The sequence below is a fragment of the Phalangium opilio genome, unplaced genomic scaffold, assembly GCF_054372755.1.
Source record: "Phalangium opilio isolate 3A_F unplaced genomic scaffold, DU_Popi_V2 ptg000095l_1, whole genome shotgun sequence".
Lineage (NCBI taxonomy): Eukaryota > Metazoa > Arthropoda > Arachnida > Opiliones > Phalangiidae > Phalangium > Phalangium opilio.
Genome location: NW_028324200.1, coordinates 3,150,432 through 3,165,668, shown reverse-complemented (window position 1 = coordinate 3,165,668; position 15,237 = coordinate 3,150,432). Strand labels below are relative to the sequence as shown.

Genomic DNA, 15,237 nt, shown 5'->3' with positions numbered 1-15,237 from the left:
TTATTAGCCAAAGTTTCAGCGAACCATAAAAACCAAATGAAATGGCGTAATTTAGTGGTAATTTAGCCAAGGCCTACTCGAAATTTCTTATCTTTGATTTCACCATGCATTTTACTCGTTTCATACCCATAGCACGAGTATATCCCTGTGTCTCTTGAAACGAATGGTAAAGTAGAATAGTACATTGTACCGTCCGGGGCAAATATCACGGAGTGATATCAAGAGGAGATTGGGGATTTAACGAAATCTGAAGTTTTCATGTCTAAAATAAAGGCTAGCTCCTTCCCAGATTTTGTATAAAAATGAATCCAGGTGAAAACAGGACACAGCTTGGAGAGCCGCAGATACTGATTTCTACGCAGAAGATTTCCCTTCCAGATTCAGAAATAAAAGCGTGGGGTGGCGTAGCGGTTAGCGCTTTCGCCTCACAGCAAGAAGATTCCGGGTTCGATTCCGAACTGAGGCACCGGGTGAAAATCTGGGAACAAATCCTTCTGCGTAGAGTTTGGAAGTTTTGTCCCCGCTTGTTAAAAGGAGTTTTCCTCCGCGGTCGTTACACGCTTTCTCCTTTCCATCAAAACTTGCTGAGGTTAACGGTAATAGTTAGGATAAGGAGCTGTATGCTAGCAATGGCATAGGGGCTAGTTACCACCCTCCTATGCATTTTAAAGGGACCCACCTGTAAAGAAGCCACAGGCTTAGTGTGGAAATCCCTTCATAGACAAAAGCTTAGATTATTATTATTATAAACATGCGGGTATAAAACTTTGGAACAACCTACCGAGAGATATAAAACTAGAAAGATCTGTAAATCTAGTTAAAAACAAATTAGATGAATTTTAAAAGATATTGAAAAGATATAAATAAATCTAAATTTTAAATAAATTAACATTGCAGGACACCTTTGTAATTAAGATAGAACTTAAACGTTGATCCTAATAAAAAGCCGTTTATTATTATTATCAAGTAACGCTTTAATCACTCGATCCGAGTTGCTCTGAGCAGTCAAATGGATTTTACGATAAAATGTCACTACTTTACTATGGATTTTCCAAAGCATTTCCGCCTCAATGTCTAAAGCATGCATTTGAGATTTAACATCTCAAGTAGTCGGTTGACGATTCAAAAGCACTATTATTTGGTCGATCATTCGTGATTTACCCAATGTCACTCCTCTTGAAAGTCACACAAACGTTACAGCCAGTTAAAAATTTGTTTATAGTTCCATAAACTAAGCTAATCAAAATTTCTACGCAATGGAATCAATCTGTGATTTTAGGTTTTCAATTAATCACACTAAGTGCCTTGGGATTATGGGATTATAGGAAATGTTTAGCCGAATAAATATTGTACGGAGGACCTAAATAGTTCAATTATGTGAGATTGGTGTTTCAAGTTACTTTTAAGAATTTTATTACTGGGAAACTAAATACATTCGCCACGCCTAATAAGAGACTTGTGAACCATTTGACCGCGTCCCAATCAACCGACACCAACAGACGTGGCCGATTTACAGGTATCCTTCAGATGAGCCCAATTCCTAGTAGACCGAATTCCCATTCGACCGAAATGTGCCAAATAAAATACAAAACTAGCGGAATGACGGGTTTCAAACCACCGGGATTTACATAGAACGTCGTTTTAAAATAATTTCCATTTAGCATAATTAATGAAGTAATTCACAATAAGAAATAAATTTTTGCTTTAAACTTACACATAGGTGGCGTAATTGACGTTCATAAATGGCATTCAGTTTCGCAAAATTATAATTTCATTATTCTCTCTTGTGCTAGGCTAGGTTAGGTTTGGTTAACACGGCACTGTTTCGTACAGTTCAGTTATTTTGCTTTTAGAATAATTTGATGCCTTTTCCAAAATATTGGTGATTACAATTAGATACTACTGTAGTAATTCGACGCCTTTTTAAAATATCATTGCTTTAGTTACTTCCGCAGAATTATGATGCCTTTTACAAAATACTGTTCCTGACAATAACTTAAAACCTGGGTTAGGTTTTCTTCGTCTGGGCTAAAATAAGTCAGGTAATTGATGATTAGGTAAAACTATTCTAGGTTATTTAACTCAAACTCAAAATATAAACAGTTAAATGAAGAAAAGTTGTAGGCTTGGTTAGGATATACCAACTAAATAGAGAGAAGTGAATGGTAGTGCTTCCCTTAAATATTTTTTATAATGATGATCGGAGATAATTTAACATTGAACATCGTTAAGTGCAGGTTTTCGAAAACCACCCAAAGTGCTAGAGTTCGGTCGATGGGAATTCGGTTCAATGGTAGGGAACCGATTTGCTTTATCGTGTGGAAATAGCCCTCTGGTAATCAATATGGAATAAGATCCAATAAAATGAATCGTACATTGGAACGAATTCCAATCCATCGCAGAAAACCTTTCTGTATTTAACACCGCACGAAAGCAAATCGATTAGAGCAAGCGAGTCACATAAATCAAACTATGTTCAAGCGATTTTGACCTACTAAAATATATCCTAGTAGCCTTCGACTGACATATCATAGACTGACAACATATCCTATGAGAAATCTCGACAACTTTTAAATACAATATATAAATATGAAATTGTGTCACGCGGGTCTATGACATTTGGGTGGATTTTTCACTGCAGGACGTTTCGGTGTTTTGGTCACTTCGTTGTCAACGATTGAGAGGAAAAAAGTAATTCAATAGTGTTTAAAATGCTACTGCATAATATCAGTACCTAAAATTTCTAAACTATCGAAATAAAACAGGATAGGAGAATATTTTGGAAAAGGTGGCAGCTAACTATTAGGACAATATAGGGTTGTAAGTCGGAAAATTTTCCGCTCGGAAAAGTTTCCGGAAAATGACCGAGCTATGTTTTTCCGGAAAATTTTCCGTATTTTTCCGCTACCGATTTCTCAATTAAAATGTTAAAACTTTAAAATTTTTCAATTGCATTTCTTTTCAAAACATTCATTATTTTGTTTTCGGTGAATTTGGAGGGGGGAAAATTGTTTGTTAACCCTGTTTAAAGTCACAAATTATGGAAAAATCAACCACTAATATTTGGCGGTACTTTAATAAATCTACTAAAGATGGCAAAATAACTGGAGAATGTATATATTGTAAACAATGTTATGCAAATAACGCAACGTGGATGAAACGCCACCTTTCATCTGGTATGTGCAAAAACCTTTCCCCATCTGTATTGAAAAGTTTTAAAATTAACTGCACGAAAAATGAGTCATCTCATGATATGCAACTACATTTGGTAAGTCAGCGAGGTGTAATTAGTCAAATTTGTAATTCAATTTTATAAAAAGGCTGCAGTTTCTATTTTAAAATGTATCTATTATATTAATTTCGAACTCAGGACAACAAAACTGAAGAAGCTATTGAAATATCTTCAAAAGTTTGATAAATTGACTCTAAGCTCACTTTATTGCTAGTTTTATATTTTTCCGATCAGCGAAAAATTTTCCTCTTCGCGGAAAATTTTCCGCGTTTTATTTTTCCGGAAAATTTACAACACTAGGACAATAGATAAATTGATGGTGGAGGAAAACCAAATTGGGGGTGAGGGTTTGGTGGTAGAGATAGATGAAACCGAAATTGGAAAAATGAAGTACCATCGAGGCCGTAAAGTTGACGGACAATGGATAGTTGGGATGGAAGCGAATGAGGTGGATGAAGGTTCCGCATCGAATTATGTTCGGATAATCCCCGCGATAGTACTACATTATTGACTATTATAAAAATCACGTAAGACCTGGTATCAAAATTAATAATTGAGGAACCAAAAATATTGTATAAAGAATCCGATCTATTTAAAAGAAAATTTATCGAAGGGGTGTACACTAATGACGGGGGGAATTAAACCTTGATGAGGGGAAGGAAACGGCGAAACTTTGGGGTGAGTTCGATAAAAAACTCTTGTATCCGAATAGAGAGAGGTTAAAAAAATAGTTTTTTGTTAGACCTAATCTGACTATATATATATTGTTTTATTTTAATTTGTCGTTAGTTTGATAAAGACCCGCGGGTCGAAAGCTCACGCTTGTATTTTATTGATTTTTACATCAATAAAAAGTTTGATTTTATCCATGTGTTTCCTCCGTTAAAATTTTTATATTATTTCACCATGGTATTTAAAAATAAAGTCGTTATTTATTCGTTTTATCTTGAACCTCTCTTTGATAATATTTTAAAATTTAAAACAGAAGGTATTTATATTGAAAAGCGTGCTGGGTTTTGGCGTATTATGTACCCTAATCAATATGTTCACCACAACCCAATTCACTCTTTTATTTGTAACCGGAAAGAATATTTAAAACTGCACCATTGGTTGTTTCAGGCCAGAAATGTCTAAAAACAATTATCATGTCCAATGTGGCGACTTGAAATTGGCAATTAATGTAGATCCAACATTAGTTGCTTACAATTAGTACACGCGCTCTGATAAGGCGTTTTTGGCGCGTGTCAAAAACCACGTAATTAACATTTATTACGTGAGAGACGCCTAATTGGTCAAACATCGTTGAACGTTCTATAATATCCAAAAGCAGAATAGTTTTGATTTTTTACAAAATTCAGAGAGACCTCCCGATTCTTTTACTGTGTAATAAGGTATTGCATGTAGTTATGGAACGGTAAAAAATCACTTGATTTATCACTTTAGTCTCCCTTTAAAGGTAAAGGTCAACCTAGAATTTTTCATGTTTTTCGAAAGAGCTCAAAGGATTAGGAATATGTCTATTTGAAACCATAATTAATAGTATCTATAATATTGAAGAATTGATATAGGCAAATATGTATGCTCATTAGAAATATTCCGTATTTTGTGCGTTCTTTCAGGATTTTTTTTCCTCCTTTGGGGGAATGCCGAGCTAGGGTTTATGGGAAAACCTTACAGCTCCGAAAAATAAAGAGGCACATACGGGGCATTTTAACTTGAGTTACCGTTTCAATGCTTACTCAAATTGGGTAGAAAAAATCTACGAAAAAAGGAGTGCTTAAGCTGGTTTTTACGGGCATATCGGTGGAATAATGTTTTACCATGATCCCTTGTGAGAGCGAGAGAGGGATCATCAGAAAAATAAGTTTGATTGGGGGGAGTTTAAGATTTTGAATAAGCTTAAAAGGTCAAAATATTGGCGACGCGTTGTAGGGGAAGACCAACGAAGAGTAGAAAGTCGTACTTTCCTCGGTAGGTGACGGAGTCTGGTTGGGATTCGGGAGAGAGAGCCATGGGAGGCTATTCTCTAAAAATCGAAAATCATTCGGATCACTCCGAATCCTTATGATTCGGATCGGGCTCATTCGGAGTGGACCGAACAAACCGTATTCTCTAACCCCAATCCTTATCGTCATTCGGATACTTCGAAAATTTTCTCTCAATCCAAATGGACGTCACTTCCTCTTAAGCCACGTGTTACTTTCTGACACCCACTTTTTCTTTATTGGACAATTTTATTTGGCGCGCTTTCAAATTGTAGGGATGGAAACTTTGGTTTTTCCCTAGGAGTGGAAATTTTGTGAAATGGTCTTTGTATTGGGAACACATTCAATACAAAGCAAATTTTCTCTTTTTCGATTTCTCTTTTTTTAAGATAGAAATAAGTGCTTTTTTCCTTATTTATTTAATTATTTTTGATTAATAAAATTATTTATTCTTAAATTGCTTCATAATATTATTTTAAAATGGGTATTAAAGAACACGCTAAACAACAGTTAATATACGTCGAATTTTGAATGAAACTTAGCGCAAGTTTTAGTAGGGTTAAATATGAGGCAATGAGAACCTAGAATAACAACGTTAATTAATCGCAAATTATAATCCAATTGTGTGGATCTCGTGAGACTATGATAAATTCATTAATGTAGATCATTAGCCCTCTATCAATGGTTACACACCTAACAAAATTTAATAATATAAATAAATGCTAAACGAAATAACCAAATTTAATCTAGCAATTATAATTAATTGATGCAATTGGTCAAAAATAGGTGGCTCTAACTTACAAGCCCCGGTCGAAAAAATATTAAAATGAACAATTAAATCTGTGGTAAGTAATTGGATGTCGCGAAATTATCCCTTAAATGTAGGATAAATTCAACGACTTTTTTACCTTTAAATCTACCAAAAAGCCGTCGATCTACCTTGTAGATTTCGCCAAGGCCTAAAGCCATTTCCCGCTTTAACCTAAAATTTTGCCCACGCTTGATTTTAAGTCTCGAAAAACCCTTTGAACTCGAAAATCGCGACGGCCAATGCGATTACCATGTTCAAATCGCAAACGATGACGCTTGAGTTGAAAAAACAAAGCAGCCATACTAAACAAAAATATGAACCGCAGCCAAGGTGCCAGCAAAAAGGTACGGGGAAAAATAATAGAAAACACCGGCGAAAGTTCCGCGAATCTAAGATTGATGGAGGGATGAGAGGGGCATCGGAGCTGAAAGGCTAGCTGGGAGGTTATCTAAATAAGAATCAGAATTATTGAAATTTTTAACAAGTGTTTGATTGAGGCAGTTTGCGATGGCTAAGTTAGAATCTGTTTTTTGTTCATTAGCAAGTTTAACATTTAGGTGTGAAGGTAGAGCACGAATGTTTTTCCGAATAAAACGATAGAAGGCTCGCGGGTTAGTTTTTAAGTGTTTTAGTTTTCGCTTGTAAGAGGCTGATTCAGCTTTAAGAAGAAGTTGTTTCACTTTTTTAACTTGGGTCTTGTAGAGAGGTTGAAGGTGGTTATACTTTGATTGGTTACCAGTTTTGTTGGCATTTTGGAGTTGTTTCCACAGTTTTTCCTTTTTTCGGATGGCTCGTTTAGTCCAGGGAATTATCCAAAGACGTTTGTTTAGGTAAGCAGAGTGCTCAAATAGCGGAACAGCTTCTGACACACATTTGAATAGAGCGAATTTAAAATAATGCCTGGCTTGTTCAATTGGCAGGTGTGTCAGGGGTGAGCAATCAACCTCAGTAAGCATAAGATTTAGTTTGGTATAGTCTCCGCGGGAATAGTTAAAGCCATAGATAAACTTGGGTTAGGGGGTGGCAATCCTGGCAGAGGAAACTCAACTTTGACGGTTAAATGATCCCTGCCCCCACTGGAGGAAGGTCTGTGACAAGAGGGTTGACGTTGGCTTTAGTCAAAACTAGGTCCAGCGTACTGAATTCTAAAGTACGTCGTTGACTGTATCGAGTAGGGAAGTTGACACGCTCGGTTAAAGCTGATGCGCTTATAGTATCTATCAAGGCAGCTCAGGATTCAGAGGAACCAGGCTCGGGTGACAACGTTTCCCAGCATATGGCAGGAAGGTTAAAGTCTCCAGTAATAATAATTTCCGAGCTGCAATGACTGACCGACTGTATGTCTTTGAGTAACCAGAGGGTAGCATCCAGAGAGGTATTGGGAGGGTGGTAGATACAATTAACCCACAGTGATCCATGTTGGGGAGCATTGTGGTTTAAATTCAACCCGAAGTGATTCAGGATGGAGTGGTTGAAAATCTAGCTTGTGATGGATAAAGTCTTGACGCAGGTAAATTATAACACCCCCTCCGGTTTTAAGCGGTCTATCTTCACGGAGTAAGACGTAGCCTGGGAGATTGTAAATAGAGTCATCTTGGGCAGGTGTTGCCCAAATTTCCGTAACACAGATGCAGTCAGCTTGCCAATTATAGTACAGACATTCTAAGGTTTGACCCGGAACAAATTAGAAAGGTTACGAAAACTTCCATTTTTATAGAATTAAATGCGCTCTTTAACGTGGTGAGGTCCCCCAATCTCGCAACCTTGGAGAAAATCCGCCATCTTGGAAAATGGCCGCCAAAATGACTAAAACTCTACTTAACTTTGAATGTAATTAACGGATTGAGTATTTAAAACATCTAGGTTTCTGTTCACCTTACACCCAATGAGATAGAGTTCCAATTCAAATCGGCTTACCGCAAAATCAAGCAAGTTTATCAAAACATGACAGCGCCATCTGTGAGCCTCTAGCGGAACTAATTACAACTTGTTTGGCGGGAAACTCAAAATGTATTTTTCGCGGGAAATTGAGAATAGTTTGAAAATTAGGCTTAACAGACTGTTCATGTAACTATTTTTGAACTGTTTTAAATAAAGCTATAACTTATGTTTGAAAGTTTGTTTATGTCTCAAATTTAATATATTCAATTACAATGGGTAGAAAATGCTCTAATAATGGAAGAAATAAAAAGGTTTCATGGCACAAGTAAGAAACTAACCTAAACGCGAGAAGTGTTTAGAGTTGAATTGATTTTTGTATAAAACAAAGAAGTTGTCTTTTCCATATGATTATATGGATTCTATGGAACGATTTGAGGAAACAAAACTACCGTCGAGGGAGGCCTTCTATAATACATTAACTGATGAGCCTATCTCTGAGGCAAGCTACCAGCATGCGTGTGAAGTCTGGGAGAAATTTGGAATTAAGTCTTTAGGTAATTTTTGCCTGATAAGGGGAGATGATATTTTAATATTTATAATTTTCAGGTGATCTACATGACACATATGTCCAAATTAACATATTACAATTAGCATGTGTGTTCGAAGAATTCAGGACAATGTGTCTCGATTTCTATCGATTAGACCCTGCTCACTCGTATACCGGACCTGGCTTGGCTTGGCAGGCTGCGCTGCTGATGACGGATGTAAAGTTGGATTTGCTCTTAGACCCGGATATGCATCTATTCATTGGTAATTAATTTGAATATGTTTTCATTTATGATATTTACAAATTTCCACGTTAAGAAAGGGGTATACGTGGCGGTGTGAGTCTAATTTCCAACCGTTTTGCCAAGGCTAATAACAAGGATTTGCCGAACTACGATCCATCCAAGCCTAGTAACTACATCGTATATCTCGGCCTAAATAATTTATACGGTAATTTATGGATTATTAATAAGCTAAAATGTTCTTAAAATCTTATTTTCAATGTCTACAATAGGTACCGTTATGAAGGACTATTTACCCATGAATAACTTCAATTGGATTGATGAGGACAGTGATATTTTAGCTCATAGCAAGACGCCCGATCTTCTGTCTTATACCGAGAAGACCATTCTGAACACGCCAGACGATTCACCCCACGGATTCATTCTCGAGGTGGATTTGGAATACCCCAAGGAATTACACCGTTCCCATAATTGCTATCCGCTAGCACCAGAGACGAGGAAAATAACCACCGATAAGTTTTCCTCATACTATAAATCTTTGATGGAAAAGAATGGACTCCCCCTGAAAGACACTCTACCTAAACTCGTGCCTAGTCTGGATAACAAATGCAACTACGTCATACACTATAGGAATCTAAAATATTACGTTTCGAAGGGTCTAAAATTAACCAGGGTACATAAAATATTATGGTTTAACCAAAGCCCTTGGTTAAGCCCTTACATAGATTTCAATACGGAGAAACGGAAAAACGCTACTAATTCATTCCAGCGCGACTATTTCAAACTGATGAACAATAGGTAACCAAAAGGCTAATCAATATTCATTATCTTTGTTATTAATTGGACGTCTAACAGCGTTTTCGGTAAGACCATGGAAAATCTACGGAATCGAATAGATTTCCATCTCGTACAAACCGAGGAAAGAGCGATTAAAAAGGCATCATCACCGGCCTTCCAAAAATTCATTATGTATCATAATGAATTGGTCGGAATCCAGATGGCTTAGAAAACTTTAACCCTAAATCGACCCATTTACACTGGCTTCTCAATATTAGATCTTTCCAAATTATTTCTATATCGATTTCACTACGATTTTATTAGAGAGAAATACGGAGATAAGGCCATTCTTCAATTTACTGATACTGGTTTGTTTATTTATCTTAAACCTACTCCTCTTACCCCCACTAACTTTATCTTCAATTCATAGATAGCTTAATGTACGACGTAAAGACCTTAGACGTATACGCTGACTTTAAGGAGCACGCAGATCGGTTTGATTTCTCCGGTTATCCGAAATCGGACCCTCTTTTCAGCGATGTGAATAAGAAGGTCCTGGGCAAGATGAAAGAAGAGATGGATGGAGTGATAATAAAGGGTAATATTTCCGAAAAAAATATTTTCTTAATCATGTTTACACCTCTACCCTTATTAGAATTTGTTGGGTTAAGACCTAAGCTTTATTCTATTCTATCCGAAAACGGTGAAAAGAAAACCGCAAAGGGAATCTGTCGCCGCGTCGTCAAACGATCAATTCATCATGCTGATTATCGGAAATGTTTATTTGGCGAAGAAGAAACGACGTGCAGTATGAAAAGGATTGTGAGCACTAAACACAATCTGCGTACAGTTCACCAAACCAAAAAGGCGTTATCCGCTTGTGATAACAAAAAATATATCCTCCCAGGAGGAGTGCGCACCCTGGCATATGGGCATTTCTTTATCGAAAAATTTAACCAAAAATGTAAAGAATTAAATATAAAACCGTGATAAACTTGAAATTATAATTTTATTGAAAATTTTTTATACATAAATTATTTTATCATATTATCGCTGACGTTTTTATCCGTAGAAAACCTAGATATAGTGAATGTATTATAGGCGTGCTCTAGAGTCAGAAGATGACCACGAAATTTGAAAATAAACTTTATTTTGAAAAATTGCTTAAATATGTTACACTTTAGATATGATTCATACTCCTTTTCCGTCTTATTTTATACACTTTAGATATGATTCATACTCTTTTTCGGTCTTATTATATACACTTTAGATATGATTCATACTACTTTTCAGTCTTATTATATACACTTTAGATATGATTCATACTCCTTTTCAGTCTTATTATATGATTATTGAAGCGCTTCGCGATCTTCAGATCATTTTGTCGCTGCCTCCAGGAAAACCCATCCAAAAAGCTTTTCGTACTTTTCTTCGAACTTCTATGTATAATATACAAGGCACTGTATTGACCGCAAACTTTACTATCTAGACTTTGTAGCTGTCTCCCCCTCATATGACCATTTCTTACAATGTTCCAATAAAAATAATCTTACACTAGGTATAAAATATGGTGGTAAGCCGTAGCTATCGAAATAATAACCGACACGTAGGGCGTCTATATAGATGGAAACCCAGTGCGACCCCCTTCTATTGTGCTGGTCAAAGTTTATGATGAGAAACATGGGATATTGGGAAACCTTATGAGGTAGCCTATCCGAAGCAAAAACGCCCAAAAACTCGGGGTTTTTGATAGGGCGTAATTTAAATTTACTGTGTTTGTTGCTGACATTAATAATCGACAATCACGTTTCTATTTTTATCAACTTGAATTAGGCTTTGAAACTTGGCGTAAACGATGCAAACAACAGCTTCGGGTAAGGCGGTCGCAAAACCTAGATCCAATCGTAATTGACCTTGTTTAACAATATTCCAGAAGTTGGAATCACTAGCCGAAATATCAGGGGTTAAATCGAAGGCATATAAGGTGTACCCGATAGCGTACTCGAAAGGGGATATATCGTTACCGTCGTCCTTATAATGAATATTACACCCTGAAAACAAGGTGTGGTACTCTCTCATAAACAATTTTTTAGTAAAATTCGGTGTTAAGGCTTTAGAAGGTATCTGATCGTTATCCACAAACAAAGCTAAATGATTCAAATTGTAATTTTTAAAGTTAAAGGGGTTATGGGTGTAGCTACCCTTGAACGCCTTGTTGGAAACTAGACCGATTATGACGCGAGTAGGGAGGGCACCTAGATATATATTGTCGAAACTCTGACTCTGCGTGTACGCTGACAAAGTTTTCGTTTTTATCTCGGTACGCGTAAAATTATACTGGGCAGCACCTCTAGCGAGAGCAACTTCATGCGCCAATAATATTTTAGGTGCCAGTTTAACCTTGCGTACATTTATCCCATCTTCATTAAGCAATATTTTGCAACCCTTGAGGGTCGCGGTCTCTTTAAACATCAGCACAAATTCGTCTTTGTTTCTCGAGAAGCTCATTTTAACATCCACAGCATTCATCAGATATTCGGGTATATTAAACACATCGCTAAATACGGGACAGTAAAATTCGATATCCACGGTTTTTTCGACGGCTTTCTTTCTGACAAGGAAACCGCTGCCGGTTAGATCATCCATCTTACCCGCCTCGTCTTTAGCCCAACCAGCGCAAGACAAATGCGTTTTTTTAGCGGCTAGTCCATAGTTTAGAAGGGATTCGATGTGAGCGCGAAATGAGTAGTTGTTTGCCGCCGGCGTTACGAGGGTGGAACCAAAATAGATTTCACAATTTCGCCATAAGGAGTGAGCCGCGTTATTTATGAGAGCCACCACAGCGTCGTCCGGTAGAATCCCGCCGTCATCTTTGGTCACACTTAACCGGGTGTAATGCATTGTTTGGGCTAAATCCATGTAATAATCCCCGTTTCCGGGGATGTGGTATTCGACGGTGGAGCTGTCATTGAGCGCTGATAGAGGTTTATACCAGGTCCATTGTCCGTGTTCTATACTTGTCTGGGTAGGTGTTGAATCAAAAATATCGAGTTCACTCTTCACGGCTTGAACGGAGAACATTTTATATCGCGAGAAAATGTCGCGTGGTTTCGTCTTTGCTCCCTTGAGAGTAACTGAGAGTCTTTTCAGCTTGAGCCTCTTTATAACGCCCGACCCTTTCTGAGGGTTGATGATATTGTCCATAGTCTCGTTAAATCGACGCTTGGCAGCCGATTTTATATTCTGTCCTTCGGCTACATCGCCTAATATTTTATACCCCGTCGTAGCGGCTTTAACACCTAGATATTTAGCGCCTTTAACTAATAACGGTCTGGCCCATCTAAACAAGCCCTTGAGCAAGCCCCCTACCCCTTTGTGGTCTACCAGAAAAAACGCTCGAAACTCCTCCACCCACCTGGTCAAGGTAATACGACCGGTACTCGCAACGATGATCTAAGACGTCTGGTTTGGGCATGGTCTAAAATGTAGTTTACAGGTTGTCTGTCCGAACTCGAATGCCGTCGGTTGACCTAAACTAGTTCTTATATCTATTTCTAACGTCTCGAAATAACGTTTAACAACTTTAACATAGTGAGGTGAATCGAACGTTTTAGTGACTATAGAGCCATGGAGTTTATCTTCAACACCGACAATACGAAGTAATGGCGCTATCGTATCGCCTACTAGTTCATTGCTTACTATATCGGAATAGACAAATAGCTGATCCGGTACAAAGTAATTTAATCTGGCGGGCACGTCGCTTCTTAAATTTATCTCAGATTGATCGGGAGGGCAAATAAGGGGCATAAGATCCTCGTTATAACCTAGGAGTTTAGATAGGACCGGGGAAAAGGCTATCGACGTGTTACGTCTTACAAATACAACCACGTGATTGGTGAGGGGGTCGCTGATAAAAGAAAACCGAGATGCGTATTCCCACGACTCGAGGCTGCGGTACAGCTGTTTCAATAACACGGGTAAACTGATATAATAACCGCCGGGTATGGTGAATATATCCCCTATGGGGGTGGGTTTTTCTACGGTATCAACATAATTCACTACACCACGATTCTTAAAAACAGCTCTGGAACTAGGATCGGTAGCTTGAGGATGAGCCGTCGGTTCTTTTGGAGATATTTCACTAACCGCTAACTGCATGTAACCTTCGCCTTCCTTAACATTATGAAAGGATACTGGATATATTATCTCAACTAGAGCAACCTCCCAATGTCCCCCCTCCAATTGTATACATTTTGATAGTTTGGTTGAGTAGCACCATAGTTTTTTTTCACGGTCTAACGAGTCTAAAACAAAACAAAACAAAAAAATTGGCAGTGCAGGTACTATTCTTCAAATTTCCCGAACCAAGTAAGTAATATGTAATATACCAACTTCATACACTTAATTTAAGGCGTTAATTTTGATTTAGAACCATAATTAAGAACTTTCCTCGTTAAGCCTAGGCCTTATAGCTGACGACAGTCAAGACACTCGCCGAGTCGCCGTGTAGAGAGGACGCCGTAACCAGGCAACGGAATCAGAGCGCATGCGCCAAACAGCGCCCAATCGTTTTCGTGGGAGCCAAATTTGAAATGCGGGAAATATCCCTTATTTAAACTAGGGTCTAAGCCAAAAGTGGAAACAAAGCTAGATAAGGGGGAGGGGATGAAATTTAAACTATCTATAAATGTCAAATTCTCATATCGAATTTGCATAATCTTCGTTCCCGTCATTATCACTTGAGGGCGCCACGCTTTGATGGCTAACATGGCTTTGTACAGAAATTGTAAATCGTACCCCTTTGCATTATGTGCGATAACTGTTATTTTGGGAGAATTGTGGAATTCTTGAAGATAATTTAAAAAATCCAGAACAGGATCATTCCCGAGAAACACCCGTTCTCGAGGGCCGCAGGTGGCGCAAGTAAATTGATCAGATTTCTCGAGAATGCATTGATCACAGATTTTTTGAGAAATACATAAGATAGGAGTGTGTAGGAAAGCATTAGGGTTTGAAGGGTCTGGGGTATTTTGAACACATTCGAGATCATAAAAGATAGTAACCGAAGGATGGGTCTTAGCTTTTTTAGCCGCAGGGTGGGCTTTAGAGTCGGTAACCTGCATGAAACAATAGTGGGGGTGTGGGTTGAATTTATTACAGATTACGCAATAGACTTCCCCGCAGTTGTGAAGTGACTTGCGTTTCCCCATATCTATTGTTTTTGCGCAACGGGGGCAATTAAAAACCCTTTGGCAGACTGATAGGGTTTTGCTTCCACTAGCCTTATGGGCGTCAAAGCATTCTTGCCCCCTAAAATCGCGATGACAGGTCTCGCATCTAATTTCACCCCCCTCGCAATCTTCGGCCCTTTGACAGGAATAACAATACTTGTCGCAAGCGTGGTTAAAATCTAAGTTGTTATACCCCACAAGGCACCTTTCGCAGAAAAAATTAAAACGGAAGAGAGGGCTAGGTTTGGTTATGACGTCAAAATGGTTTTGATAGTTAAAAAGGTATAGCCGCGGCTTTGGATTACCATCGGCACCGGGAATAAAATCTGCTTCCCCGAAAATACGGTAGGGGACGTTCGCTCTAACTGTAAATACTATGACCTGGTAATCAGCCAAGTACGATTGAAATCTAGGTAGAGCACCCGCCCCCGCGCATTCGTCCAATGGTACTTCCGCCGCCACGGCTAATTCCTCCGCCATCTTCCTAAGCCTCTCTCCTGCCTTTTTCCTAATATCCGAACGACATAGTGCT

General features: G+C 38.2%; 1 protein-coding gene across 1 annotated transcript; it reads left to right on the top strand.

Moving 5' to 3' along the window:
* The first annotated feature begins 8,321 nt into the window (after nucleotides 1–8,321).
* On the top strand, nucleotides 8,322–10,963 carry LOC149635127 (uncharacterized). The gene is made up of 9 exons (XM_089850937.1): nucleotides 8,322–8,463; nucleotides 8,516–8,719; nucleotides 8,774–8,905; nucleotides 8,970–9,495; nucleotides 9,553–9,560; nucleotides 9,753–9,842; nucleotides 9,905–10,072; nucleotides 10,130–10,296; nucleotides 10,850–10,963. Exons 1-9 carry the CDS (start codon nucleotides 8,322–8,324, stop codon nucleotides 10,961–10,963), a joined length of 1,551 nt encoding a protein of 516 aa, XP_089707063.1.
* The last annotated feature ends 4,274 nt before the right edge of the window (nucleotides 10,964–15,237 follow it).

Bases quoted from the DNA above. Each gene is read 5' to 3' on its own strand.
- LOC149635127 (XM_089850937.1), top strand. From the start codon at position 8,322: ATGGATTCTATGGAACGATTTGAGGAAACAAAACTACCGTCGAGGGAG. The intron at 8,906-8,969 runs GTAATTTATGGA...TGTCTACAATAG, and splicing joins CGGCCTAAATAATTTATACG to GTACCGTTATGAAGGACTAT. The intron at 9,843-9,904 runs GTTTGTTTATTT...TTCAATTCATAG, and splicing joins TCTTCAATTTACTGATACTG to ATAGCTTAATGTACGACGTA.